Source organism: Amphibalanus amphitrite, unplaced genomic scaffold (assembly GCF_019059575.1).
Source record: "Amphibalanus amphitrite isolate SeventyFive unplaced genomic scaffold, NRLGWU_Aamphi_draft 001515F_arrow, whole genome shotgun sequence".
In the NCBI taxonomy this organism is placed as follows: Eukaryota; Metazoa; Arthropoda; class Thecostraca; order Balanomorpha; family Balanidae; genus Amphibalanus; species Amphibalanus amphitrite.
Genome location: NW_024883008.1, coordinates 1 through 26,656, shown reverse-complemented (window position 1 = coordinate 26,656; position 26,656 = coordinate 1). Strand labels below are relative to the sequence as shown.

At 46.7% G+C, this 26,656-nt stretch overlaps 2 protein-coding genes and 1 non-coding gene across 5 annotated transcripts; 2 read left to right on the top strand and 1 right to left on the bottom strand.

Annotated features, from left to right (window-relative positions):
* The first annotated feature begins 208 nt into the window (after positions 1-208).
* On the top strand, positions 209-12,069 carry LOC122373552 (integral membrane protein DGCR2/IDD-like). Of its 3 annotated transcripts, XM_043351745.1 has the most exons (7): positions 396-502; positions 650-751; positions 2,268-2,365; positions 3,065-3,210; positions 7,250-7,451; positions 8,663-9,017; positions 9,293-12,069. In XM_043351745.1, the coding sequence occupies exons 3-7, from the start codon at positions 2,338-2,340 to the stop codon at positions 9,594-9,596; spliced, it is 1,035 nt and encodes a 344-aa protein (XP_043207680.1). In that variant the 5' UTR covers positions 396-502; positions 650-751; positions 2,268-2,337; the 3' UTR covers positions 9,597-12,069. The 3 variants fall into 3 exon arrangements, with proteins under 3 accessions (XP_043207682.1, XP_043207681.1, XP_043207680.1); XM_043351747.1 differs by lacking the exons at positions 396-502; positions 650-751 and adding an exon at positions 209-240; XM_043351746.1 differs by lacking the exon at positions 650-751 and having other exon boundaries at positions 367-502.
* Trnag-gcc lies at positions 7,740-7,810 on the top strand. Its single transcript has one exon. It is a non-coding gene; the product is annotated as a tRNA-Gly (tRNA).
* LOC122373553 (parkin coregulated gene protein homolog) lies at positions 12,065-15,652 on the bottom strand. The gene is made up of 4 exons (XM_043351748.1): positions 14,455-15,652; positions 13,967-14,138; positions 13,284-13,433; positions 12,065-12,472 (listed from the first exon to the last, which is right to left on the bottom strand). The coding sequence occupies exons 1-4, from the start codon at positions 14,827-14,829 to the stop codon at positions 12,312-12,314; spliced, it is 858 nt and encodes a 285-aa protein (XP_043207683.1). The 5' UTR covers positions 14,830-15,652; the 3' UTR covers positions 12,065-12,311.
* Positions 15,653-26,656: the final 11,004 nt, after the last annotated feature.

Sequence of the window (26,656 nt, the reverse complement as noted above, 5' to 3'; positions counted from 1 at the left end):
ACTTTTTGGGATCTCCGCTGTTCCTATAGCGACTTTATTTGAAAGTGCGGCATTTGTTGCGCGCAAAGCAGCATATACCACCGCGTGCTACAAAACGTTTTAGTCAAACATTTCAAAATCGTTAGATATCTGTGCTGACGTCACACATTCAGAGGGGTATACCTATGCATTAGCCCCTCTGAATCAAAATGCTGCAATTTTGAAATTCAATATTTCCGATTTAAGGCATTTCTCGATGTTGTGAGTGCCGAAACCGGTAATTGTGAGCCAGGGACCCCATTTTGGCTATCTCAACTCAAATCTAATGTTAAGGTGGGAGGGTCCCTTTAACTGCCACGCTGAAAGGACAAACAGTTGAGCATTTTATTGTGAATAATTTAGCCGGAAACGGGGTGGCCGGGCTTCCCCCGCGCCCGGGCTTCCCCCGGCTTCCCCTAGCAGTTTCCTGATGGGTTTATTTCCTGATGCCCTCGATTAGGCATCTGCAAATGAAAATATATTGGTGTGTTATTATGTTTTTAAAATCTCAGTGTCCCCCCAAAAATAATTTTCTTGCCTGAGGGAGCTCACTCAAAGCTCACTATTTTGATAATTCGTTCGTTCGTTTTCTTTGGTCAATGCATTGACCTCTAATACATATCTGACGCAGTTGCAGAATGTGGTTTATGAACAGGTGATTGGATTGAGATTGGAATTGTTATTATATTTGGATAAATACGTGGTTGTTGGGCTGAAATAATATAAAAGATTGGTAAGTATTTATTTTACATTTTATTCGTTTACACTAGTTCACGAGTTATTGGTGCTGCATTTCAGATTTTAGACAATTCAATACGTTTATTGATGAATCGCGCCACCGCATTTTATGTAGAACTAGAAGTTATCCAATAAAATGCGCATAATCAGTGTATTTATAGGAAAAGCAATATTTGTAAATATCTAAGTCTTGTTATACTAATGTCGTCATGCTGTTAGCACCATTCTATCATGCCCACGGCCCCACAGTCGTGGACTGCCAGATGGCGGACGACAAATGGCAATCAGCAATGTATGGCGGCATGGCGGCAACCTCACTAAGATCTTTTTATTTTCATTGCGATGCACTCTGCCAATGTGCTCAGTACCATCATGACAGAGCGTCAGCTTCCAGGCCAAGATATAAGTAAATAAATAAATATACCATAGGATAGGGAACCCCTGGCGCTGCTGCTGCCGGCTGCTAATCCATCTTTATTAGGTACTGAGCGGGTAATTGAACTCACACCTATATGAGCGGTGGTCAACACATAGTCAAAATATCGAAGCAAACAAATAAACAAATATGTAAATACGGGTAGTTACCTGATAAAGCAAAAGACGCCATGATTCAAGTATATAGGCACTTTTGCGCCAGTTGCATGTTCATCTTGTTTTTATTTCTATTCATTTGCTTTTGTGATAAATTTGTTGTGTGAGCTCATGAACCCTGCTGTCATGCTTGTCCTGCAGTCTGGGTGGGCTAGGACTGCTGCACTCTGCAGCTGTTCCATCATGCAAACACCAATCATTGGCTGACAATTTATATTTCAAATGATCTTGCTGATCAATCTTAGTAGACATTCATCTTTTCACTCTTCTAGCTCATCAAAACCTCAATGTCCTCCATGTGACCTTGTCATGCTCTACAGCCAAACACCATGCATGCTCGGATAAATGCATGCTGTGATGGCTGTCCCAATTGCAAATACCAGTGTCTGTCAGTCTCAGAGGACTGATCAGTCATCAGGTTAGGATAGGATATTGAAATGACAAGATAGGATTAGGTATTCAAACTGAGACAGATGTAGAATCTCTTGCTGCAACACTTCAAAGTTCAAACTCCCTGTAGGTAAGCTTCTCCAAAGCTTACATGATGCTACCTGTATTCCCCTACTCTTCCTAAATGTGAAGAATCATCTCAGTTACCTACCTCAAAAGCATAAATTATTGGTGTAACATAAATCATGCCCCATAAAGTGCATGCTGTTTAAAGTCCATGCCATTTAAATCATTAGGTAGGTGATGAAAAAGAAACTTCAATAACAATCCAGGACCCTTAACAAAAATTACTCAGCATGCTGTTTACAGTAAAGCCTCAATACTGATTAGCGATGTCAGCATTGAACTATTTGCAGCAGCGAACAACTCAACTCCCCTTCATTAATGCATTGTTTTACATGACTCAGTTGGGAAAACTTTGCTGCTCGAACTGTTGCCTGTTGGTTTCATTGCTCCTTTGCTCCTTTCAGGCACCATTTCAAGATGTTAAATGTGTGCTACAGTGAGCTGTGGTAGACCTCCTTGGTTGCACTCAGTATCATGACAAAGCTTCAACTTCCAGGCCAAGGTGAGGGCATTTGAGGGCACTTGCAATGCAAGACCAAAAACCACCATGAGGTATGGACTCGCTTTGTGAAACGAAGCCCTAGTTGCACTGGCTGGTGAGCCCAGTATTAGACAGCTTTCAAGGTGTGCTAATCTTGCTGAGTCTGTGTTCTGTTATACTATTTTTTATTTACGTATGTAAAAAGACATGCCTCTATATGCCTTTCATCTACCTTTCCTCTGGAAATTGCCCAGCTTTATAACATGCAGCAAAGTGAGTAAATGCTACTACATATCAGTAACTGCTTTAGTGCTATTGCAACTTCACCTTTCCCATATTCTGCCCTCTGACCCTTTTCTTTTTCTCTCCGCTCTGTCTCTCCCATCTTCTATTTCCTCTCCTCGTTTCTCTCTTCTATTCCTTTCTGCTTCCCTGGCTTCCCTTTTTCTCCCTCTATCGCCAGCATCACGCTATCACTGCATCGGCACGTCCTCGTGCGCCGGTATAATTGTACCCAGCCTCTGGAATCAGCAGGTCATCAGGGCAGGGCACCTCAGCAGGACCTGTGCCGGGGTGTTGGCCTCTTCTCATGCCATGAGGCACCTCCTTTCCTTGTATCTGGCACTGGTGGTGAAGGCACTCTGGCCGATTCATTGCAGGCATTGGACTCGGGCATGGAAAGGTATGACGGTAGACTCACATTACACCTCTGTCCCACAGCGGAGCCGCGGCTCTGCACGGACCTGAACGGCCGTCAGATACGCACCAACGAGCGCTACACGCCCTGGTGGGACGAGTGTACGGTGTGCACGTGTGACAACGGTGAACACAAGCTCTGCCAGTCGGTCATGTGCGCCGCGCCGCGGGTAAGAACGCCAGCGGGTCACGGAAGAAGGGGGAGAAGGAACTGGCCGCGATGAGACTTGAGAGATCGCTGAGGGAGGGGAAGCTTTGGTGTTGACTGCATCTTAGAATGCTGCATCTCTATTGTCTTCATCATGCAATGGTGGGATGGCATGAATTTTGATCTTTTGATCAGGTATTGATCAGGTCCTCGAGTCGATTATCCGCGACCATATCATGTAACACATGGTTGCGACTCAGCAGCTTAACAATGCACAGCAGACATGTGCATGGATCCGAGAAAATGGATCTGGGATCTGATCCCACGGATCCTGATCTCGGATCCGACGGGGTCACAGATCCAGCTCTGTAATTTATCGAGAGATCCGTAGGGATCACAGATCCGAGTCTCATTTTTTGCTTGAGATCCAGTGAGATCATAGATCCTCGCTTATTTTTTGTGAACACGTATATCCCCAAAAAACGCTTGTTTCAACTCACAAACATACTGTTTTAGTGATTTTATGTGATCGCGCGTCATAATCCATAGTTTTGTGGCATTTATTGGCATAGAAACACTATAAAACATGGTTTCAAATGTGGTGCATGGTGGGATCCACTCAGATCATAGATCCATGTTCTTAATTTATCGTCAGATCATATGAGATCATAGATCCAAGATGTATTTTTCACGCCGGATCTGGTGGGATCATAGATCCCAACCTGTACTTTGCTTCGAGATCCACTGAGATCATAGATCCATCACTCGGATCCATGCACATGTCTGATGCACAGCACGGTTTCCGCCCCAAACGCTCTTGCGCAACCCAACTGTTGGTAACGATCGATGACTGGACCAAGGCGATTGAACGAGGAAAGTCAGTGGACGCAATCTACTTGGACTTCTCAAAGGCCTTCGACACGGTACCTCACCAGCGACTACTGTGCAAACTGAGGGCCTACGGAATAGGGGAGAGGCTGCTGCGCTGGGTGGAGAGCTTTCTGATGGGCAGAAGGCAGAGGGTCATCCTGAATGGTGCGAAGTCCAGCTGGGCACCTGTCAAGAGTGGAGTACCACAAGGATCTGTGCTTGGGCCACTGCTGTTTGTAATATATGTGAATGACCTTCCTGATGCTGTGCAGTGCAACATACAGATGTTTGCAGAAGACACCAAAATCTACCGTCCACTGAGTAGCTCGTCAGACGCTGAAAGGTTGCAGGCCGACTTGAACGCAGCCATCGACTGGTCAGACATGTGGCAACTCCGCTTCAATGCAGAAAAGTGTAGAGTTCTGCACGTTGGAAGGGCCAGCGAAGGTCAGAGGTACTCCATGGGTGATGCGCAGTTGGACGAAACCACCGTTGAGAAGGATCTTGGTGTCCTGGTCGACAGTGAGTTGAAGTTTCGGGAGCACGCTGCAGCTGCGGTGTCGAAGGCCACACGTGTCTTATCCGTGATTCGCAGATCTTTCGAATCCATCGACGCAGAAACGCTCCCGGCTCTTTACTAAACACTGGTCAGACCTCACCTGGAGTACTGCAACACTGTCTGGGGCCCATTCAGTCGAGCGGACCAACAACGAGTGGAGAGGGTTCAACGGAGAGCTACCAAGTTGATACCAGCGATCAAGAACCTGCCGTACACTGAGAGGCTCCGACGTCTAGGTCTGCCGTCACTCTACTACAGGAGGCGACGAGGAGATATGATCGCGATATACCAGCTGCTGCACGGTGGAGTCGACCTGGATCCGGAGCTGTTTGTCACGCCAGCTGCCGCTGGTCCCACCAGAGGCCACGCCTGGAAACTGAGGAAACCGAGGGCTGAAACAAGAACGAGAAGACTCGCTCTTGGAGTCAGGGTCGTAAACGACTGGAACGCCCTACCAGCATCGGTTGTTTCATCTCGCTCCTTGAATGCCTTCAAAGCCAAGCTCGACGCCCACTGGTCCCACCTCCAATACACCATTCACATCAATGATGTGACATAGTGACATACTAATGAGAGCCTATGGTTCTCGGACTATTCGAAATATAGCTGTTCTATCGTGAAAAATTGGAACGAAAAAGGACTTAGGTTCATAGCAGATTTGATTGACGAACAAACTGGGCGGATAATGACGAGGGAAGCGGTGCAAGATAGGTTTGGAATAAGAATGACCATTCTGTGCTATTCAAGCCTCGTGAGAAGTTTACCTGAATGTGTGAAACGTCAATCTTTCGACGACATACCGAAACCAATAATACCAACGAGATTAAATCTCGTTATGAATCATGCGAAGTTCTCACGCTATGCATATCAGATGGCAATACAATCAAAGAAAGCCGAAACAAAGAATGCGGATGAGCGTCTAAGACAGAAATGGATGACAGATATTGGACACTTTGTAGAGGATAGCACAGTGGCTGTAATGAACGCCACTCATTCAACACGACTCATTATGCTACATTACCGAATAGTTAACAGATTTCTCACTACAAACAAATTTCTGAATATCATCAATGTGAAAGACGATGATAAATGTACGTTTTGTCACAGACACGCAGAAACTTTAGCGCACATGTTTTGGTCCTGTACCGAAGTTCAGAGTTTCATTACCGACATAAAAGTATTCTTACAATCTACACACCAATTTACACTTCAAATAACTCCAAAAACAATATTTTTCGTACAAAACCTAAACCCAATTGAAGTACTCATTTTAACCTTGATGAAACAAGTAATATGCGAAGCACGATCGAAGGAAGCTATTCCAAACGTAGTACATTTTAAATATAAATTAAAGCGCGAAGCTGAAACTGAAATAATAACAGCTAGACACGTCAACAAAATAAGGGTGTTTGAATCGAAATGGGGGGCATTGAAAAACATTTTACAACACGAGTAGTCAGCTCGTGTAGTCACAAGCTTATCATCCATTGCCAAGTTGTGCGTAAGGAGATGCGCAGCGCACGCAGCTGCCGGCGGGCCGGGGCCGGACGAGACGCGCCGCCAATTGCCCGATTTGTAGGTACAATGGCTCTTATCACGGTAATCAGTGCTCTGGCTGGCGGGGCGTGGCCCGTTGGCGACCCTGCCGGCGCGGGCGGGGACCGGCGGACCGGCGAGCTCGCGCGGTGGCGTGCGCGGGCGGTGCGGGCCTCTGCTGGCGCTGCCGGTGGCGGGGGCTGGTTCCGGCGGGGGGCGTGGCCGGCGGGCGACGTGGTGAGCGCCGTTTCCGCGCGTCGGGCTCCTCGGTCTTCGGTGTCTTACTTACCCTATACATAGGATACTCTGTCGCTGCTGCCGTCGCGCCGCTGCCGCTGCCGCTGCTCGCTGTCGCCGTGGGCGCCGTTGTGACCGGCCTCACCGGTTTGAGCATCATTAAGTGCGCTTGCGTACGTGCTGCTGCTGCTGTTGGTTTGTGTGTCTGTTAATAAAAAAAATCAGCCACCGCTCCCAAGACCCATCCGGGCCAACCCGGGACCGGCCTCTTCGACTGGGGCCGGTCGGCCGGCCGGGCGTGCGGGGCGCCGGCCCTACAAGTCGACGGCTCGCACGCCCGGCCGGTGGATAGGGGGCGCCGCCCGCGATACCCCTTCGCCGGGCGGCGCGGGCGGTGGCTGATGGCCCGCCGCGTTTCTTTAGTCCATGAAAAGACACCTTGACCAGGCGGGCCACACCACGTCGCGTGGTGGTGGCGAGCTCTATTTTTATAGCTCGGCCGCCGCCTATAGTTAAAATGCAGTTGAAATGTGGCAAAAAAAAAAAAAAAAAAAAATGATGTGACATAGTGTGATATGACGATGAGGAAGTGACACAGTCAAGGAGCTCGATAAAGTAAGAGTCCTAAAGGCCAAGTGGCCTTCTAAATCTCGTACATCGTAAGTGTAAGTGTAAGTGTAAGTGTATCAATATCAGTAATGGACCTATTTTAGTTCATAGTTCTTAATTTCAGTGGACTGAAACAGATATGTTAGTTGTACAAAAGTCGACTTTAAAACTGAGTTATTTCAGTGATGTATCTAGTCTGCGTTCGATCTGTTGATCTGACTCTCCGTACCCCCCCCCCCCCCCCCTCTAGACATGTCGCCAGTACCAGCTGGGCAAGAAGTGCTGCGAGTTCATCTGTCTGGACGGCGGCGGCGAGGCCGGCGCCTCACCCGGCTACCTGGGCGGCTCCAAGGACCTCGGTCTGCGCCTCGTGGCCTCGGCGGTGACGGCCGTGCTCTCGCTGGCGCTGCTGCTGTTTCTGGTTTACCGGCTGCGGCAGAGGCGACACAGAGGTAGGAGTGCAGCAGAGATGCCAGAGAGGGCTGTAGAGTGTAGACTGCAGGCTCTTGGATTATCTGCGTGCGTGGCGGGCTCTGTTTTGCAGGCATTGCGCTTTGTCACGTTCATGCACCATGACACTTGTTGTACATGTCATATTTTCTCCTCTCATGGCTTAAGGACACATTTTCCTCAAGTTGTTACTTGTTAGAGAAGGGATTAGTTATGCTTTTGTGAAGTCACTTTCCGTCACTCGCTAGCCTACTGCAGAAAGTTTTAGAATTTCTTCGTCTGTCTGTGCAGCATCGGTGGTTCAGTGGTAGAATGCTCGCCTGCCACGCGGGCGGCCCGGGTTCGATTCCCGGCCGATGCATTTTTTGACCTCTGACCACCCTGACCTGGGACCAAGGGAGCGTGCGCATGGCGCATGCCGCATGATGATTGGTGAGCATTCATACATCCCTGCACTCATGCTAGAACTTTTTCATTGTCATTGATCTTCATACCGGCTGCAGATCTCCGCTGTTCTCATGGCCAATAGATTCCCAATGTTGTGTTGGCAGCGTGTGCTTCGCTACCTACCTATGGTGGTACGTTGTTACAGCTAGGGTGATCTGTTTTACATCGTACATTCGTCACTCCCAGTCAAAATGAAACGAATCAGAGCTGCCATTTGTTTGAAATTGATATCCGATAGCTCCTCTGCGACATCTTGTTCACCTTGAGTACTACACGAGACCGTATCAAGATTTCCTAATCAAGCATCGCACACAATGGAGTGAGGAGTAGAAGAGGCGATCTGGAAAGATCTGGTCTCCCTCCTCTTAGTCCCTGGTAGCAGCCTCTAAGACGCAGGTGGACCGGCCTGTTCCTTGCGTCGTCTCACCCGACCACAGGATTAGTCGAGCTGACCCGGACGGATCAACACCACTGACTCTACTTTGGCAGTAAATAAAGCGTTCAACAGATTCTCCCCCTCTCTCTCCGTTAGGCTCTGCGGCCTTCTTTCTTCCATGGTGATCAGTCCTGACTCCGAGTTGGCTTTTCTCCCTGTATCTGTAAGTACAGATACAGTACTGTTCTGTATACTGTACTGTATACTGTATACAGCACTGTATACTGTATCTGTATACTGTATACAGTACTGTATCAAGCTCTCCACCGCTCTGTCCACCGTGACGGCTACTACAGCGTTCTACATCGTCTCCCCCTGTCCCTCCCTCAGGCCCTCCATCTCTGCGTCCCGAGGAGACCTACAACCTACAGCTAATGAACTACCTGCGCGGCTCGGGCTACCTGGGCGCCGGCGGTGGCCGCGGCAGCCACGACTTCTACTACGAACAGCCGCCGCCGCCCTACTCGGTGTGGAAGCCGCCCCAGGTGGCCACGGGCGAGGCGCCGCCGCCCTACAGTGAGGCCATCCGTCTGCCGGAGTTACGGCAGGGTGTGCCGCCTCCTACCCCGCCGCCGACAGCGCGGACCACTGCTGAACGCTGGCCGCAGGCGGTGCTAGTACTGGCACCGGCCGTGACGGCGGCGGGGACTGCCGAGATACCACGTCAGCGCGCTGCTATCGTCAGGTGAGGAGGGAGGATATGGGAGCTGCTGGGGCTGGATGCTAAGTGCGGTGTGTGTTGACCTGTGGGGTAAAGTTTGGCAAAGTTTCGTTGAAACAAAGTGTCCAATGTCCATGCTGTTATAGCTGGACGAAATTGACAGCGCTACAGTGTCTATTCCCTTTTATTTCCATCTTTAACTTTTGCAGCGTTCATGCTAACTCCAGAACAGCGCAGTTCATTCCTACGCTCTCACAAAGACTGCCTTACGTCTGACGTTTTCTCTCCCCCTGCCGCAGTTCGAACCTGGACTCGGAGGCCGGCCCGGACTCGGACCCGGAGCTGCCCTCGTACCCGAACCCGGAGCCGGGGTCGGACTGTGACGACGCCCTGGCTCCGGATCTCTCTCCGGAGCCGGAGCCGGAGCCGGTCGCCCGCCGCGCCCGTCCGCAGCCCCCGGAGCGTGTACTGCAGCGATTCAGTCTTCATCTCCAGCTCGACTGTAGTGATTCGGCCACCAGCTCGAGTCCGACCCTGTCTCCGGACGGTGGCACGAGGCCCGGCAGCGTCACCAGTTCCAGCAGCACGGAGCGAAGCGAGTGAGTGAAGCGAGGGACTGGGTAGGACGGGAGGGATGCGTGGGGGTCGGTGTCGGGACGTGGGGTCGCATTGTGTGCTATGCAGACGTTTAGTGGTACGGTGAATCTAGGACGAGGCGATGCGACGGTTGGAGGAATCGTCAAGTTATGCGGCGCAGGAGCGATGGTAAAGTCTAGATGTAGGAGGCTGCATCGTAAGGCTGCCGAAGTAGGCGACTGTCCCCATAGGTGTCTAGCAGCGCCACCTACATATGGTGACGTGTGGCCACACCGTAATCCAGCCGTCGCGCTGGCAATGGCAGGGCCGGTTCCATAGACTGCGCATTGCAACCGAGAAACTGGCGTATTTTAGACGCGTTTTAGCTAGCGTGTTTACAATTATCAGATCCATGTATGTCTGGAGAGTGAATCAGGGTTTCGCCATCAACCTTTTAATATGTCGACGTACTGAACAAATGCGATTTTCCTATTGAATATTCTCGTGCGCGCTTAGTGATTCGAGGCATGAAGTAGGCAACATTAAGCCGATGTCAATCCCTGGTACTCGCTATTAGTCTTGTAGGTAACTACCCGTTGCACGTCAGTTTGGACGGTACAAAGTCTCTTCCGTCTCCGGCCTACCTCTCGGACGCAGTATCGTGACGGGGCTGGCCGGGGCTCTCTCCCGGGACTATTACGACCCCCTCCGGGATTATTACTACCCCCTCCAGGACTGTTACGACCCCTGCCGGGACTGGTACGTCCCTTCCCGGGGTTGTTGCGTACAACCCTTTCACGGGGTGTTATTATTCTCTCCGGGGTTGTTACGACCATTTCCGGGATTTTTGCGTACGGTCCTTTCACGGGATGCTACGATTCTCTCCGGGGTTGTTACGATCCTCCGGGAGTGCCGCGACCCTTGTACGGTCCACTGCGGGGTTGTTATGACCCTCTCCCGTTGCCACAGCTCGCTTCCATTGATAAAAGAGTCCCCTACACATACCCACATCTACCCTTCTCTGGTGCGTGCTCGGTAGGTTTGGTAATCGGTAGCAACGCTAGAAACTAGGCAGGGTACAATAGTTAGGAACGACGGTTGGAGGGGAGGTTCTACGACTCTCTGCCCGGAGTACGGGAAACGCGTTCTGAGTTATTTCGCCGCCGCTGTGAGAGATGTCCATCTGAGGAACATGAAAAGTTTGGATAGCTTTGGGTCTTACCGTTCATGGGAACCTGTGGCTGCAATTTTAACTGCAAAATTCCATTGCATAGTGTTACTGTGATATCAGTGGACAAATTTCTTGCCTGTTGAAGTCGCTCTTTGATTTTGACATTTTATTTTCCATTTACTCACACATGAAAAGCGCTGAATCGCCTAGGAAATTGCCAGTTTACCTTTAGAACTATGATAACGACCAATGTTTTGGATTGTTTTCTTTTGGAACCACTGGGATATGCAGGTGTTTGTGGGATTTTTTAAATGTTGCGAAATTCCATTATCCTCAGCGATTCTGTGATATAAATGGACAAAGCTCATATGCGCTGCAGCCCTTGTTTCATTTTATTTACGTTTTAAAGCACGACTTGAGACCTTGACGTCCCGAACTCCACAGACAGATTATTGTACAGTGCACACTATTGGTCGTTTTTTGCCATTGATTTAGCCGCTGTTTGAGTTATGTGTATGCGGCGCGATGCTGTTTAGTTTAGCACAATTAGTTGAGTCGTAATGGACCGTGTATCGTTATATGCCTGCCCCACTTGCTGTAATATGTTGTAAGGTCGCACAAGGTTGTTGGCCTCCGCTATTTTACGTTCGCACAGGGTATTTGCGCCTATAATGCTAGCGTTTCTATTTGTAAGCTACGCAGCAGTTAAGCTTGGGCCATTTATTTGCCGGAATTTAGGCAACTCCGTAATGCAGCCTCATTTATCCAGCCCTGGTTATCTTGAAAGAGGTCGTGTTATGTATCGAGTTAATAATATCGGAGTGTGTATTTAGCCACACGGAGTTTTACATACACGGATCCGCTGCTGCTATATGGGCGATATGATGAACAAACAGGCCCCATATAGCCTCCCATTGTGTTATTGCCTCTGCAAGTGGTATCGAGTCCGGCCCCGCTTGTTGAAGCGAGCCCGGTCGACCCTTGGGACTCACATGTAACATACACGTGTAACCCATGGAGCGCGTAACACATACACTATGCAGTTAGTAGGAGAGCTGGCCTGCGGTTCATTGCTTAGCTCGACCTCGTTATTGCATATATGAAATAGTGGACTGCAGTAGCTCTACGCGCCGCCGGCAGACTCCCCGCTCGAGTACCCTGGTATTACTGTGATATATTCGCTAGCTCTAAGTGATGGCCGCCGCTGATATATGTAACGGTGACTGGTGGAATATTTCCTGTGTCACAATGAATGATATGTGTACGTGTGCATATGTATGCTAGTGTGCACTCTGCACTAGAATGTCTAAATACATGGACGTAACTTGATCTGTCGGTTTATTCGCGTTATGGTAAGGGCGAGCCCTGCAATCCTGCGGTCGATTCAAGCTTGCTGGAAAGCTCGGAAGAAACTTAGACTCCATGCCAGTTGGGGTGCGTTCTAATTCAAACAAGTGCCTCGATTGAAGTTTGTGGTGTTATTCAGAAAGATCTAGACGAGCACACTTCCTTGTGGAGACGTCAGGACTTCACTGGTGATTTTCTCTCTGTCTCTGAGCGACTTCGACCCGCTAGTTGAGCACACATGACTCGTAGGTGGGCACCATGTACTTGATGTTGATGAAGGCGTCCTCTCCGCCCGTCTTCTCGAAGATCTCGAGCGTCTCCTGAATGAGGTCTCCGATGTTGGCGTTTTTCTGCTGCGAGTAGTCAATGCCGTCGCCTTGGTTCACTGTGGGCAGAACAGGGACAGAGTCATTCTCAAGACGACGCATGGCAAATTGGATGGACGTTAGCCCACGCCAGGGTGGTGGTTGGATCGTAACACAGAGGCGAGTTGGGGTGGGGCTCATTTTCGGCCCTTCTGACTTGGCTCCTGCGCCTCTGGCTAGGTGGCGACACAGGTAAACGGTTTTCGATAGCGCGTCAAAAATCACTAAAGTGGGTATTGCAGTCATTTTCATGTCAGGTCGAAGGTAATGAAATGTTTCACCAGAGGTAATGAAATGGGAAATTTTCCCCATTTTACTTATTGAATGAAATGGCCTATAACCCAATGTTACCGTCTACCGGGTGTACGCTTAGAAGTGCTGTCAACCTTTATGCAATCGTTCGTTTGATGTAGCTATGATAAGCATTTCATTTTTCATGGAGGCGAGATGACCTGGTGACCTGGGCCTAATGAATATGCACATGTGCGGAAAAGATGCAATGCAACGCAATAAAAAAAAACTGGCGCTGTGCGCTGATGCTTTGAAACATTCGCGAAAAAATGAGGGGCGGGCGCATGAACCCGCCCCAATAAAACGAACAAATAGAGAATAGGGATTTGAAATGACTGATCACCGTCTTTGTTATCAGAAGGCAAAATGACCTCGCAGTCGGCGCGTCCCTAATCCCCAACAAACAAAACCAGAAGGCAAAAGGAAACGAAAGTCGAGTCATATCGTGCGCCTAGCTCCAAAGTGCCAGCAAAAATAAATAAATAAATAAAACGTTATCAATAACTGAAACCGCCTCCCGGTCCCCTGACGCTCACTGACCGTTCTTGTTCACGAACAGGTTGAGGATGGGCAGGATCTGTCGGTAGTAGGGCACCAGGGCCTCGCCGACGTGGTCAGCGCACAGCGCCAGGTGCTGCAGCACTTGCAGTGTCACGCAGAGGATGGACGGGCAGCGCGTATTGAGCGCATCTGAAACACGGCCCGGTCGCGGGGTCAACTCCCCCGGCATTTGCCAGGCAGGTATCACACGGTCATCGGCGGCAACTGCAGGGTTCTATAGAGACTAGTTAAAGGCTGTGTGAACGCCTGATGTTAGCAGTTTACTGATTTACGTCGGCTTCAAAGCCCACTGTGTACTCAAGATTCCGCTTTAATGGGGTCGGCGCTGATCTGGATCTTTTGATGCGTGATGGCCTAAAAGAGGTGGGTAATGGCTGTACATTAGAGCTGGGATGGCCGCGAATGCACAATTATGGAGCTCATTTGGCGCATGACGTCACCTAAATTGAGGTTATATTCGTCCCCTTAGGCTGAAAATTGGCAGCGACGACCGAAAAGTGGATGCCTTGGGTCTGAATGTAACGACGGGAGTATTTTACGAAATTGTAACAATGCAAGCATCTCACGGTAAAAGACGGATAATATGATAAATACAATGATAAATTTAGAATATGATATGTAATTAGTTCACAAGGTCCTAGGATTTGACAAATTATACTCACTTTTGATGGGAATGATGAGCTGCGGCACAACCGGTAATATTTTATCTTTTCCTCTCCGTAGAATGTCGTGAACTCCTTGCCTTGCAAGGAAATCGTATGGGTGTGTCTGCTCGCATAGTCCGTCGAAAAACAGTGGCAGGTAGTGATGAAGATCGAGTTTTTCAATGGGCACCTGAAAAATGGTGACGTTATTTTACACTGATCACCAGTTGCTTGTAAAACGTTAGGCTCGTCCATGCATCTTTTATTTTCTGAATTGATTACTTCCGATTTATAGCGCATTTTCAATTGTGAAGAATAGTGAAAGGCTAAATGATTCAATTTTTCCGTAGACAAATCATTTTTTTTCATAAATAAAAACTAGAAAAAAAAAGAAACTTATTGACGGCAGACTCGGTCAAGCGTTTCATATGCTAGACGTGAAAACAGACATTTAATTTTCCTGCGTAGTGGTGCAGGACAGGTGGTATAGCAAATTATCCACTTACCTTCCAGATGATTTTGAAGCCCCGGACCACTGGTTCCAGAATCAAGGGAAAGTCTCCTCGCTCGTAGTACATTCGAAAGGTGGTCGGCTTCGTTCGTCTGGGCTTGAACGCTCCTGCACATGGTGCAGGTACAGGGATCGTATTTCGTTGCCAAACTTCGATGGTAAATGCTGGCACAACGCGACATTTCGGGGAAAAGTTGGGTCTGCAAGTCGCGAGTGACATACTCCCCTCCTGGCAGCCCCCCGACGAGCTGGAACTCGGTGTCGCGCTACGGACAAGCTGTTTTGCTCCGAGCTGCCATCGTCGGCTGACTTGTTTTGTCGATGTGGGGTTCGAGGATTTCTTGGCAACCGGCATGCGCAGTCGCAACATAGGATCCCCTTGGTAGGTTATTGTACCTTATGAGTTTCCAAGAAAACTGCACTTTCTTTGATTAAAAATGTATAAGAATATTTCAGTTATGTATAGAAATAAAAGTATTTAAAAAATTAAACATAACAATAAACAACCTATTCGTAAGCGAAGAATATGAATGCCTAACATCCAAATCTCTGTTGCTTCTTAAAAAAATAGGCACATGCATAGTTTTAACCGCCAGAATAAATCACGATAAAGCATTTGCCTTCCGACACCGTCAAATAAAGCTTCTTGCTGCCCAGCATAGAAATGCATTTTTTAACGTTGTTGGAAATGCATTTGATTTGATGTTGAGGAGTTCATCTCCTTACTCGCCTGCTTGCTGCCTGCTTGTCCTGCCGCACGGCTCTCCAATGGTCGTCACTTGGCTCTCTGGACTTCCATGTTGAACGATGGCTTTTGGACAGGTTATAGTCGTAATGATGAGTGGATTGACCCTTTTTTCCTTTCAACAATATAATGCAAAGGTTAAGTACATATTATGTCGAAGTGTTTAACCAAATGATCGGTTTTTGCTTGGAAATGTAAGCCTTCAGTGATGACAATTTTTTCAGACCTGCAGTTCGCCACTTGTGTGTTTTCTCATGAAATGGCATTCCAGCACTCAGCAAAACACATAATTGTTTGAAATTTCCTCCAGCATTTGCTTCGTAATGTAAAACAATTGCAATCAGTTTATATTTTGTGGCATTCAGGACAGATCTTATCATTTTATTGAAAAATAGCACGCCTTTCTCACCAGTCACCAGTGATTGCACAATGCACAGCCCTCTGCAAACTGCGTGGTAGGTATTCTTTTTCCGACAAAACCGAGAATAACGCGAATACTATGCTATCGGTCACTCGAAAATCGTAACAGCAAGACGCGCGAGATACCGCACCTTAGATTGGCATTATCATCTTATTCATTTTCCATCCAGTTTGGCAGCAAAACCCAAAAGTTTATATTTGCCCCCAAAACAAACTTTTGCATTTTATTGCCACACAAGCCGTTTACTTTGTTTAGTAATAGACCCAATCGAAGGAGTGGAGCATGGCGCATCTATTTGAAGTGAGTTCCGACCGACTGTTGACATAGCCTTTGAGTAATTATCGGTTTTGTCGAAAAAAGAATACCTACCACGCAGTCTGCTGAGTGCTGAGGGCTGTTCATGCCGTTTTTTACTCGATCGTAATATGTTTGCAAAGCGTTCAGACCATCATGCCATGTGCAGCATTACCATTATCTAAAAAATTGCATATGAGGTGTCGTTACTTTAACAATTTTTTTCCAATGTCGCAGATTTATGTAAGGATAGATCTTGGACCGGTTGTTGTGCATCTGTCGAGCTCTCTTTTTACCAGAGAGTGAGATAAAAACACAACTGAATGATTCTTAAACGTGACATATTACGTCAGAAATTGACAATTACAAAAACAATAACATCGACGCATAACTTTGCGGTGGATGACCATCAAACATTTTACGAAAATGGAACGTTTTAACATCTATAAGATGATCCCAAGTCCCAGTGTAGAGAGACGTAATCTGAGGCATAGGAACGGGACCGTGCAAAAACGTCGTTCATATTCTGGCCGGGGAATAATCGCCGTTGGAAACGACTCCGTCTGAGGAAAAACAGTGAGATGCTGATGAGATGCTGATGCTGTGCTGAATATTTTAATAAACAAGTGATTCGATTTCGATATGCTTCCAAGTTCGTTTCCTTGAGGCTTCAACTACGTAGACTGCGTGTAAGCCTCAGAGGTGCTTAGAAGAAGTGTGTCTTAGAAGTAGAATAAACATGGAAATTGATGATACATTATAATGTCCACAATGGCAGACTAGTTTTTATTGTGAAGGACCAATGTTTTTTTCCAACAATGAGCGACTGGATTAAATGGTACAATCGTAATTAATATTTTAACCCTCTCCCGTATTGGCCTTTTTACAGCATCTAGCGCTTACCACCCCCAGCCGCTTGGCCCCCGATCGAGCGAGAGATTCGCAGAAAAAAAGAGTGTGCTGCCCGCGTTGAGTGGAAGCCGATGTTCCCAGGTCATCGGTTGACCTTCCAGGCCAGGTCAATGACCCAAAAGACGAGAAAATCGGGACCTGCTAGAATCTCGTAATGTCAGGTACTTGAGACTTTAGGGGTCCTGATTACGAATGTCATGTTAGTTTTGATCAAAGATGACGTGTTCATGCACTTTATAGGCTAGGTCGGGTCAGGTCAGGTCAGAGGTCAGGTCAGGTTAACCAGTAGGCGTCCTGCCAGCTACTCAAAGTAGGTGTCAACAACTACCAACAGCTTCGTAACGTTACATCGACACCTTTTTTTTAAACCCCACATTTGTTCTCGGGTGAATTTCAGACAAGAATTGGCTAGAGACCTTCAAAAAAGGTACAATCACTCGATTTTTCTCAAGTTTGTCTGTCTTGGCAGATAAAGCAATACCAGAACAGGCCTACGAACACACATATTTGATCAGGATCGGACGATTGGACACTTTTAAAAGGAGAACTTTCGTGCCTCCCGGAAATTCACGGGAGAGCAGATGTGGGGTTTAAAAAAGGCGTCGACATGGGCATCAAAACTACTTCTCAAATATTCAAATGGGTGCCGAATTAGAAATCAGCTATAAAACTACTCTAGAAGCATGTATAACTCGAAAAGTAAGACAAGGTCGTCCAAGGTCAATTACCTTTATGTACATGACCTTCACTTGACCTTGACACCCACCCTAATGCATGGGACAAACATCATTTCTCATGTTGGAGTTTTGACAACCACAAAAAGACTGGAAACGCACGAATATTGTGTGCTGTCAGACGTCGATTCCAGCCTGACATGGCCCCGAGAAAGTGATGACATGTAAAATGTTACTTGGGTCGTGGTCATTTAATTTCAAAGGTAGGCGTAAAATTAATTGACTCAAGGGTACTAAAAGTTTCGTGGCGATCAATCGCTTTTTGCGCGAGTTATTCGCCGGAAGTCGAGGGGGTCCGTTTCATCCCCATATCATATCCATATTAGTGCAAGGGGTAATTTATTAATTATTTGAAAAGTGAACTTGACATCATCCCTTGATCTTATACGCCTTTGCTATGCGATGTCGATATAATGTTTGTGTATGAAATAGTTATATGCATTGTTGCTGAATTTAAAGATCTTTATTGGTTGACATATCAGTTTAGGTCCCACAGTAGCTCATATACCTGCTTTTTTAAATTATAACACATTCTTTTCTATTACAATACTGAAATGAGTTCATGATATGAATATATTTGTGGAAAAATAGATTTTGTGCAAGTTTGATGCATTCGTCATGTAACGTAACCCGTTGTGAAAACGGCTATATTGTCTTGCTATGCTTACATAAAATAATAACAGGCATAAAACTTGCCTATTATAATAGCTACATAAATTGATACATTAAAAAAACTGAGATGTTAACTTTCCTTCTCGAGGCTCTATACAGCCATTCTTCATGTATCCTATAGGCAAGGAAGCGATTAACATCATAATCGTCCTTTATAAAATCGTCCATATCCATTTTCAAGAAATTGCATCTGATTTACTGAAAAGTTAACATGACAATTAGATAAAGTAAAAAGGAATGTAGGATATTTGAGATATCTCCGCTTCAAAGGAACTTGAAATTAATCATCGAAAAAGAGGGACATCGAAAAAAGAAAAAAGACTCGTGAGTTACTTCGTTTTTCGAATGAGAGTGAATGTGAAAGGAATCAAAGTCATCTGGAACATTTTAGGGATAATGGGATCAATGGGAAACGAAACTATTGTTTTCTAAGTTGAAACTGACGTTTCCATCTATTTCATGAGGGGGTTGCATCACCAATTCTTTAAAATAGCAAAACACCTCATAAAATCATGAGTGATAGTCGTCCAGATAGCAGGGTTTCTGGCCCAACGATAATGAGTGCGGGATCCCGAAAGTTGGATGAATCTGTATCAGCTCCGTTTCGGTCTGCCTTAGATGTTAACATCGTCTTGCCCAAGAAAAGCAGCACATACCGATCGGGCACAACAATCGCAAGAGACGACGGAGCATGTGGTGAGTAATGTCACCCACTTGTGCTTATTGGAATATTGCAATTGATTTTCCCATGAAGTCATGGTCAATTTCTGACCATGGAAAGAGCTCTAGAATTAGAGTATCTAGTTTTAGAAGTAATGCTGCAAGTGTGATATTGCGTGACATTATTTTCAATTATGCCATAATCTTGAAATATGTTTCGCTTTATGCTGACGAAGGAAGATCTAGAATCACCCTTATTAGGTTCCCGAGTTAATATCTGGCAGAAACTAACCACAAACGTGGCCGTTTCCAGCAACATGCTTCAGAAGCTATAGCTGCAATATGTTGTGTACTGCATGTAATATTGCAGCTAGGGGTGTGTTACTTGCCTTAGTACGCAAGTAAATATGTGAAGCGAATAAGGAGCTCAATTGCAATCTCGTAATGATTAGCCCGTGACCCGTATGAGGGCGAAGAGCCACCCTCCCTTGTGGTATTTCTTATATTATTCAATAGCGGCCACGAATTTCGACTTGCCGTTTTCAGTAACTCCCCGAACAACCATTTTGCGCATCTCCTGAAAAATAGCTCTTGGCTCATCTCACGTCGTGAGTTATGAAGGTCATGAGATCACGTTCGTCCCTTTTCAGTCGAAAGTGTTGCTTACGGTAAAAACCACAGATACCTAATCATATTAACAATCTAGACACTAGAGGCTCAAAAATCAAACCGTAGGTATCAAAGGCATGGCAAAGGAAATCGCCTTCTCGAAATTTCAAAGAAAGAAATGAAAAAAAGTCAAGACTTTGCAAGTTTTAGGTCAAAACTGAGATTGTATTTAGTTATTCTTTAAATTTGAGGAAATATTAAAAAAAAACGGAACACATGTTAAAGAGAGTCAAAAGTCTTTACACATACCAAAAATGAACAGAATATTTGTAAAACTGCCAGAGATATAGTTATTTGAAGGATTTAAATATAGTGATTGTTCTGATGACGTCACATTATTTTAAGCATTTGCACTTGTCATTAGTCTAGGGAACTATGATACTTATTTATATCTTCGTGACTTACTAAAAAAGTTGTCGCCGCTTTTACGTGATAAAGTTCATTTTGCGTAATGAATTGTTAGTAAATTCAAACCTACCTATTTTACCTTTTCGATCTTCCTGTGACGTCATAGGTCAAATATAAATGGCCAACGAGGTTGCTGCCAAATTTAAATGGCCAGTGGCCACCGGGCTTACCCTCGCACTGATATGGGGAGGGGTTGAACTTGCCTCCCTCGGTTTTCGCGAATAACTCGTGCAAAAAAGAAATGGCCGATTGCAACGAAACATTGAAGAGCCTCGATTTCTCAGCGTAATGCCTACCCTTTAATTTCATGAACGTTACCGAAATATCCTTTGACCTATGAACTGTTTCTCGAGACCATATTCAGCCAAAATCGCTATTCGGCATATGTCAGCGCACATTTTCAGCGCGTTTCCAGTCTTTTTGTGGCTCTAAACGTTCAAACATGTGAAATGATGTTTGTCACATGCATTATGGTGGATGTCAAGCCTGAAGGTCACGTGAAGGTCAAGGCAAGGTCATTGACGTTAGATGACCTTGGTCCTCATTTTCCAGTTGTACATGTTTTTCTGGGGTAGTTTTTGTTGAAACCGATTTGAATTTAGCACCCACTTGAACATTTATGAAGTAGTTTTGGTATCTTCGTAACATGTCACGAAGCTGTCAGTGGTCGTTGTCACAGGTATGGATAGCCGGCAGGATACCTACTGGTTGGAGCTACTGGTCCAAAAGTTTGAGCTGAATCTTGGCAATTTCTCATAGTTACTTTGCAATCGTTAAGCTGAACTTTTTTGACCGAGAACGTACACATTTGATAAATTGGATGTCGCGATCGAGGTCTACGCCTAAAAGTACCCATAAAGGCATAAAACATGCGTCATACTCGTATATGACATGAATGTCAACTTTTATTTTCGGGCATATGTTCTTGCCTGAATGACCTGATCTTGACCCCGGCCTATGATTAACTGACCCCTATATGGATCTGACACCCGTGTAGCATTTATATGAAGGATTATGCTTAGTCCTACTCCTGACAAAGTTGATGACGAGAGACGCCCAGTACGAGGTTCTCAAGTAAGTCCATGCCATTGAAAGAACAATGACAAGTGTTTGACCTGACCTTGACCTGACTCGTGACCTTAACCCGCGACCGCCGGGGGGGGGGGGTCGGATCCGACCCCCCCCCCCTCCGTTTTTCTTGAATAACTCATGAACCACTTTCGCTATCTACTTGAAACTTGGCATACCTTTTCCCCCATCAATTTGACGTCTCCTGTACAATTTTTAAGAAAAAATCTTTTTTTTTAAGATATTTCGATTTTAGTGATGTAACTACATGGCGTTTTTAGTCAAAAAGTGGTAAATGTTTTAAAAAATCGCCAAAAATCAGGGTTCTTCAAAAAAATAAAAAAACGCAGCCCAACGAGTTCTTTAAAATAGCTATCTCGGATTTTCAATAAAATGCGTTTTTCACCCCTGAAAATTCAAAAAACTATATTTTTTGGAAAACAGCTGATAAAATCCAAAATTTTGGAAATTAAAAAAATACAGAATATATGTTGTAAAGCTCTTAAGAACATTAGATGCCCCAATTTTCAACTTTCTATCTTGATTTTTGACCCCCAAATTGTAAAAAATAGCTCCAACATGCATAGTAGGGTGTGTCATTTTGGGCACTTTTTTCGCAAAACATGGTGCTCCACTGATTTTATCGTGCCCCAGACACGTAGAAACCGTGTGAATTTTTTTATTTCCCCCAAATATTAACACCCATGCGGCGCCGACCGCCGACACTTTGGCCTATCTCTCAGCATTAGCGACCTCAGCGCCCCTAGCGGCAATGTTTTGAACTAACACGCCCGCTATGCTTTGTGAGCTTACGATCATCATTAAATGCATTTTACCGAAATGACGCCTTGCTGTTGGCTTGTCTGGCACTCAGAATGTTGGTGAAAATGTGATGTTATGCATCTTAAAGCACGAAATAGTTCTGTGTTAATGTATATTGCATAGTACTACCCCCGATCCCCGTCCTGGTCTGACGGGATACCTACGTACGAGCGCATGTTTATAGTGCCTGCTATTAGGTGTCACATGTTTTTTTTGTAGCGTCGTTCACTGCATAGACCCCGGGGAACAGGGGGGGGGGGGGCAGTGGGGGCGCTTGCCCCCCCCCCCCTCCAACTTGAGAGCCGAGTGGGCGCCGCCCCCTCAACATTGATGCAACGATGAAGGATCTCTGCTCCCTTTTATGGACCTACATGTCTGTTTTATATAAACATCAGCACAAGGCATTTCTCTTGCATGTGAAGTGAATGGTTTCTACTGACTCGGCATCGATTTAAGAACACCTGCTATTATCATCCCACTTTGATTTTATCTGAACTTGATCATAACTTTGGTAGGTCAGATTTTATACTGGACCATTTTGGTTCCGGATGGTATTTGATTTGGCGTGATGAGAACATTATGACGTACAACGGTGGTAAAGTCGTTGATTGATACAGGTTTACTCGCTCCGGTGGGAGGCAGTAGCGGCGGAACACCTTCAATTAAGTGGAGGGGGGGGGGGGGGGACACTGCCGACTTTTGGTCCCATTCTTTCCATGCAACGCCCATAGGGCTAATGTTAAAATGCCCAAATCAGAGGGGGCACGGTGCCCCGGTGCCCTCCCCGTTCCGCCGCCTATGGTGGGAGGGCGGCGTGTGGGACTCAGAAGGAGACTAATGGCTTGTGTTGTGCCTTTGGTAGGACCCTCAGTATCACCGATGCAGGGCCTTCAGAGCCTCCAATTAGGGGCCTTTAGAGGCTCTGGTGTGGGGTCCTCACATACGCCCGTGTGGCCCCTCAGAGGTGCTAGTGTGAATCCCTCATAAGCACCGGTGAGGGTCCTCACAGAATACAGACGCCGTTGTGGACCCTCAGAGACACTGGTGTGGGTCCGTTACATGTGGGTGTGTGGCCCTTAGAGCTGCTGGTGCGAACCCTTTAAAAGTCGGCAGGGGGCCCTCAACGACCGGGGAGGGGGACCTCAGACCGGCAAGGGGCCCACAGAGGCCGGCGGCATCTTCAGAAGCCCTGTGGGGTCCTTAGATACCGACAAGGTACTCTGAGACGCCAGTGCGGCCCTCAGTCTCTGATGTAGGGCCCTCAGAGTTGCAGGTAGGTGGCCGTCAGATATGCTTTTGCCGAACCCTCACAGGCGCAGGTGTGGGTACCTCAGAGCCACCAATATAGGGTTGCATAAATGGTGTGGCACTGGCTTGGGGGACCCTCAGTGGTGTCCTTATGGGCCCTTAGAACCACTGGTGTGGGTCTCTCAGAGGTGCTGGTTGTGAACCCTCAGAGGCCCTGCTGAGGGCCCTCACGGTCTCCGTTATGGGATCCTAAGAAGCCGGCGTAGACCCTGACGGAGATCTTAGTGTGGCTACTTAGGGGCTCATGAGGTGCTCTTACGAGACCTGTGAAGTCTTTCTCAGCTGAAATATAGTCAGCGTGGACCCTCAGAGGTCAGTTGGTACCGCAGGGGTCTTTATGGCCGGGTGGGCTCTCAGAAGCACCAGTGAGGGCCCTGTCTCACAGTCGTCGTAATGGGGCCGTCTGAGACATTGGTGTGAGGCCATTACTGATTACAGGTTGGCGTAAGGCCCTAGATATGGCCCCTCTTGGGCCGGCAATGACTCTCAGAGGCACGCTAGCGGCCATAAGAGGCCGGTAAAGGGCCCTCAGAGGCCGCCAGTAGCCTTCAGAAGCCGGCGTGTAACCCTCATGGACAATTTAGTGAGGCTTCTTTGGACTCACGAGGTGCTGTTACGAGCCCTATTCTTTCTGAATCGAAATATGGCCAGCATAGACCCTGAGCGGTAAACTGGTGCCACAGAGCCCCTCCGACCCGAGGGGTCCTCTGAATGCGATAGGGGGGGGGGGACTAGATGGCACGTGCCTCCTGGGACCCCCTGACTACGCTACTATTTCATATGCGTCATGTCAGGTATTTTGTGCTTGCACCCCAACTTGAAGAATGTTCCTGGGCCCCTGTGACAATATATTGTATTCATTATAGGTATTCGTCATTAGCTTGCACTCTCTGCAATCTGCCCATACTATTATTTGTCCCTAGACGCGCTTACAGAAAGCAGGGATAAGCCCATACAGTCAACGGCCTGTTAGTTTCGCAAACAGCCGCCAGGGGCGCTAGGGTCGCCTATGTTGTGAGATAGGGCAAACTTCTCTCGCTCGGCGCCGCCTGGGGGTTAAAATTTGCGGGAAATTAACAATGCCACGCCCTTTCCACATGAGTGGAGCACAATAAAATCGATGGAGCACCTTGCATTGCGATTAGTGACACACCCTAATGCATAGGGCATGGTGACGTCATAAGCATTTTCGTGAATTAGAGGCATTTCTGAACATCGCATGTGAAAACAAATGGCACCAGTAGATTCCTGGGACAAAGCTCGTCTAGAAAAGTGCATTTTTATGTCAAAAATAAAAAGTTGAAAAATTGATTTTTTTTCTTAGCCCTCGTTTAGTTATGCATGGTATAAACGATTTTGTTTGCTTTCAATGCACACTTATCACCCGCACAGTGACTTGGGGTCACATATAACCATAACCATCGGATTTGGCGTGAAAAATAAGCCATAAAACATGTGTCGCACGCCCATGTAGCAGAAAGTGAAAACCGTGACCTTTCGTGACCTGACCTGACCTTAACCCGTACTTAGTATGACCCCTATACGCACATGGTACCTTCACTAGGCCTTTGAGGTCATTTTTGGTGAGTTTCGAGCAGCAGCTATCGATTCCGCCGTCCGTAAGCCTAATCATGCAAAACCCCTGAATTTGACCTTTGACCTGACCTTGACCCGAAAGTTGACCTCAATCTTAAAATCTTAAGAGTGCTTTGGGAAGATCTCGTAGAGACCTCTCGAACGCCGCCTCGCGGGGCTCGATACGACCATTGGTTCTCGAGATAACAGGGGGGGGGGGGGTCGGATCCGACCCCCCCCCCCAGGCTGTCGTGGGTACGGAAATAGCCCAGGCGATGCCCGGTTAAAATTCAATTTCAATGTACTATTTCAAGCGTCTCGTCGCGTTCTTTCGTTTGCCGCCTCGTGCGTTTCGCTACGCCTATTGGTTCTTGAGTTATCGGCTGGGGACGTTCAACGCCCCCCCCCCCCTCCCCCAGCAAGTGGATGGCACTGCCGGGTTTGATCCTCACTGCAAGCATGGCTTTTTAAACACAGTTCGATGTTCTATGAGCGAATGATTGAGAATAGGAAACAGACTGGTCTCTGGATGGTAAGAGCAGCTGCAGCCAGCCAGTGAGTGGGACGGCCGTCGTCCGGCCATGTGTCGGCTAAAACTTTGGCTTCTTTGTTTTCCACGTAACTTAAATTTGCCGGTCAGAGGGCATGGCAGCGGTCGGGGTCTGGACAACAATATCTTCTTGGTGCGCCTTCTGGCTCTGTGAGTTGGCTTATGTGAACTCATTAGAACTAAGTTCATAACAATTAGGTAGGTCACGGAATCGCCAAGATTTCACATGATCGATATAGGCTAATACACTGTAAAAAAAGTTTAGCACCGTAGAGGTACTTTTCAATTGACTAATTTTCAGTACCCTAGCGGTGCTAAGCTAAGCATTTTATTCGTACTTAACTGAGATCTAGTTTAGTATCAAGGTGCTAATATAAGTACCCATATTTGTTTAGCACCCGTGTACTAAATGTAGTACCCTACACCTGCTAGACCAATTTTCAGTACCCTAGCGGTGCTAAACTTTAAAAGGTGCTAAGAATAGCATGCAGTTAGTACCTTCCGTACTCACATATGAACCGTTTTAGCGCTATTGTTACCCCACGACAAGTAGAATAATGCTAACGAAAGCATTGGGGCTGAAAGTAGAATATCTATACTAGTTAAAGCTGCTGCATGAAAAGTTCGCAAAAACTGCTTTCTTTAGCAGCACATACTTTCACTAGTTACTGCAAAAAGGACTAATCAATTACCAAAAAGGAAATTGTGTAAGGCCGAAAAGACGTGCAAAAAAGGTTATATCCTAGATAAGTGATAACTACAAGTCTCAATGATTGTGTTTTGCATTCTGCAATATTCCCGTGTAAGTGCATCTTTCAAGCATCCAACACATTATAAAATTAAAAAATAATAATGGAACATTTATTAACACTTCATATCATCTGCATGAAAAACAAATGTATACACAAACAAACGCACGGAAAATAACGAAAGGTCGCTCATATACCTGCACACTCGCAGTGACCGACGATTAACGCGAGATCGACTGGGGGAGGCGGGGGGGGGGTCGTTGAACCGACGTTCCGTTCATGGCCATAAGTTCGACCTCATCCACGACCAGACGGCGTTTAGTGATAGACGGAACCGGAGACCCCGTGTTGTTGTCGTAGTTGTCCTCCATTGTAAGTGGTAGTCGACGGAAGAACTGACCAGGCCCCATGCCTGGAGCAAAAAAAAAAACTGGATCAGTTCCAAGATTTTTTTTTTTCTGTTGGGAGCTATTTTCGCAAAAAACAACTTTCCTTCAGACCAAGAAGCGCGATTTGCCAAAGTCGGAATATGAAGCACTTAAACAATATAAGATAATGTCAAAAGATACACGTCAGACTCAACCAAAGTCGATCAACGTCGGTGTCGGTG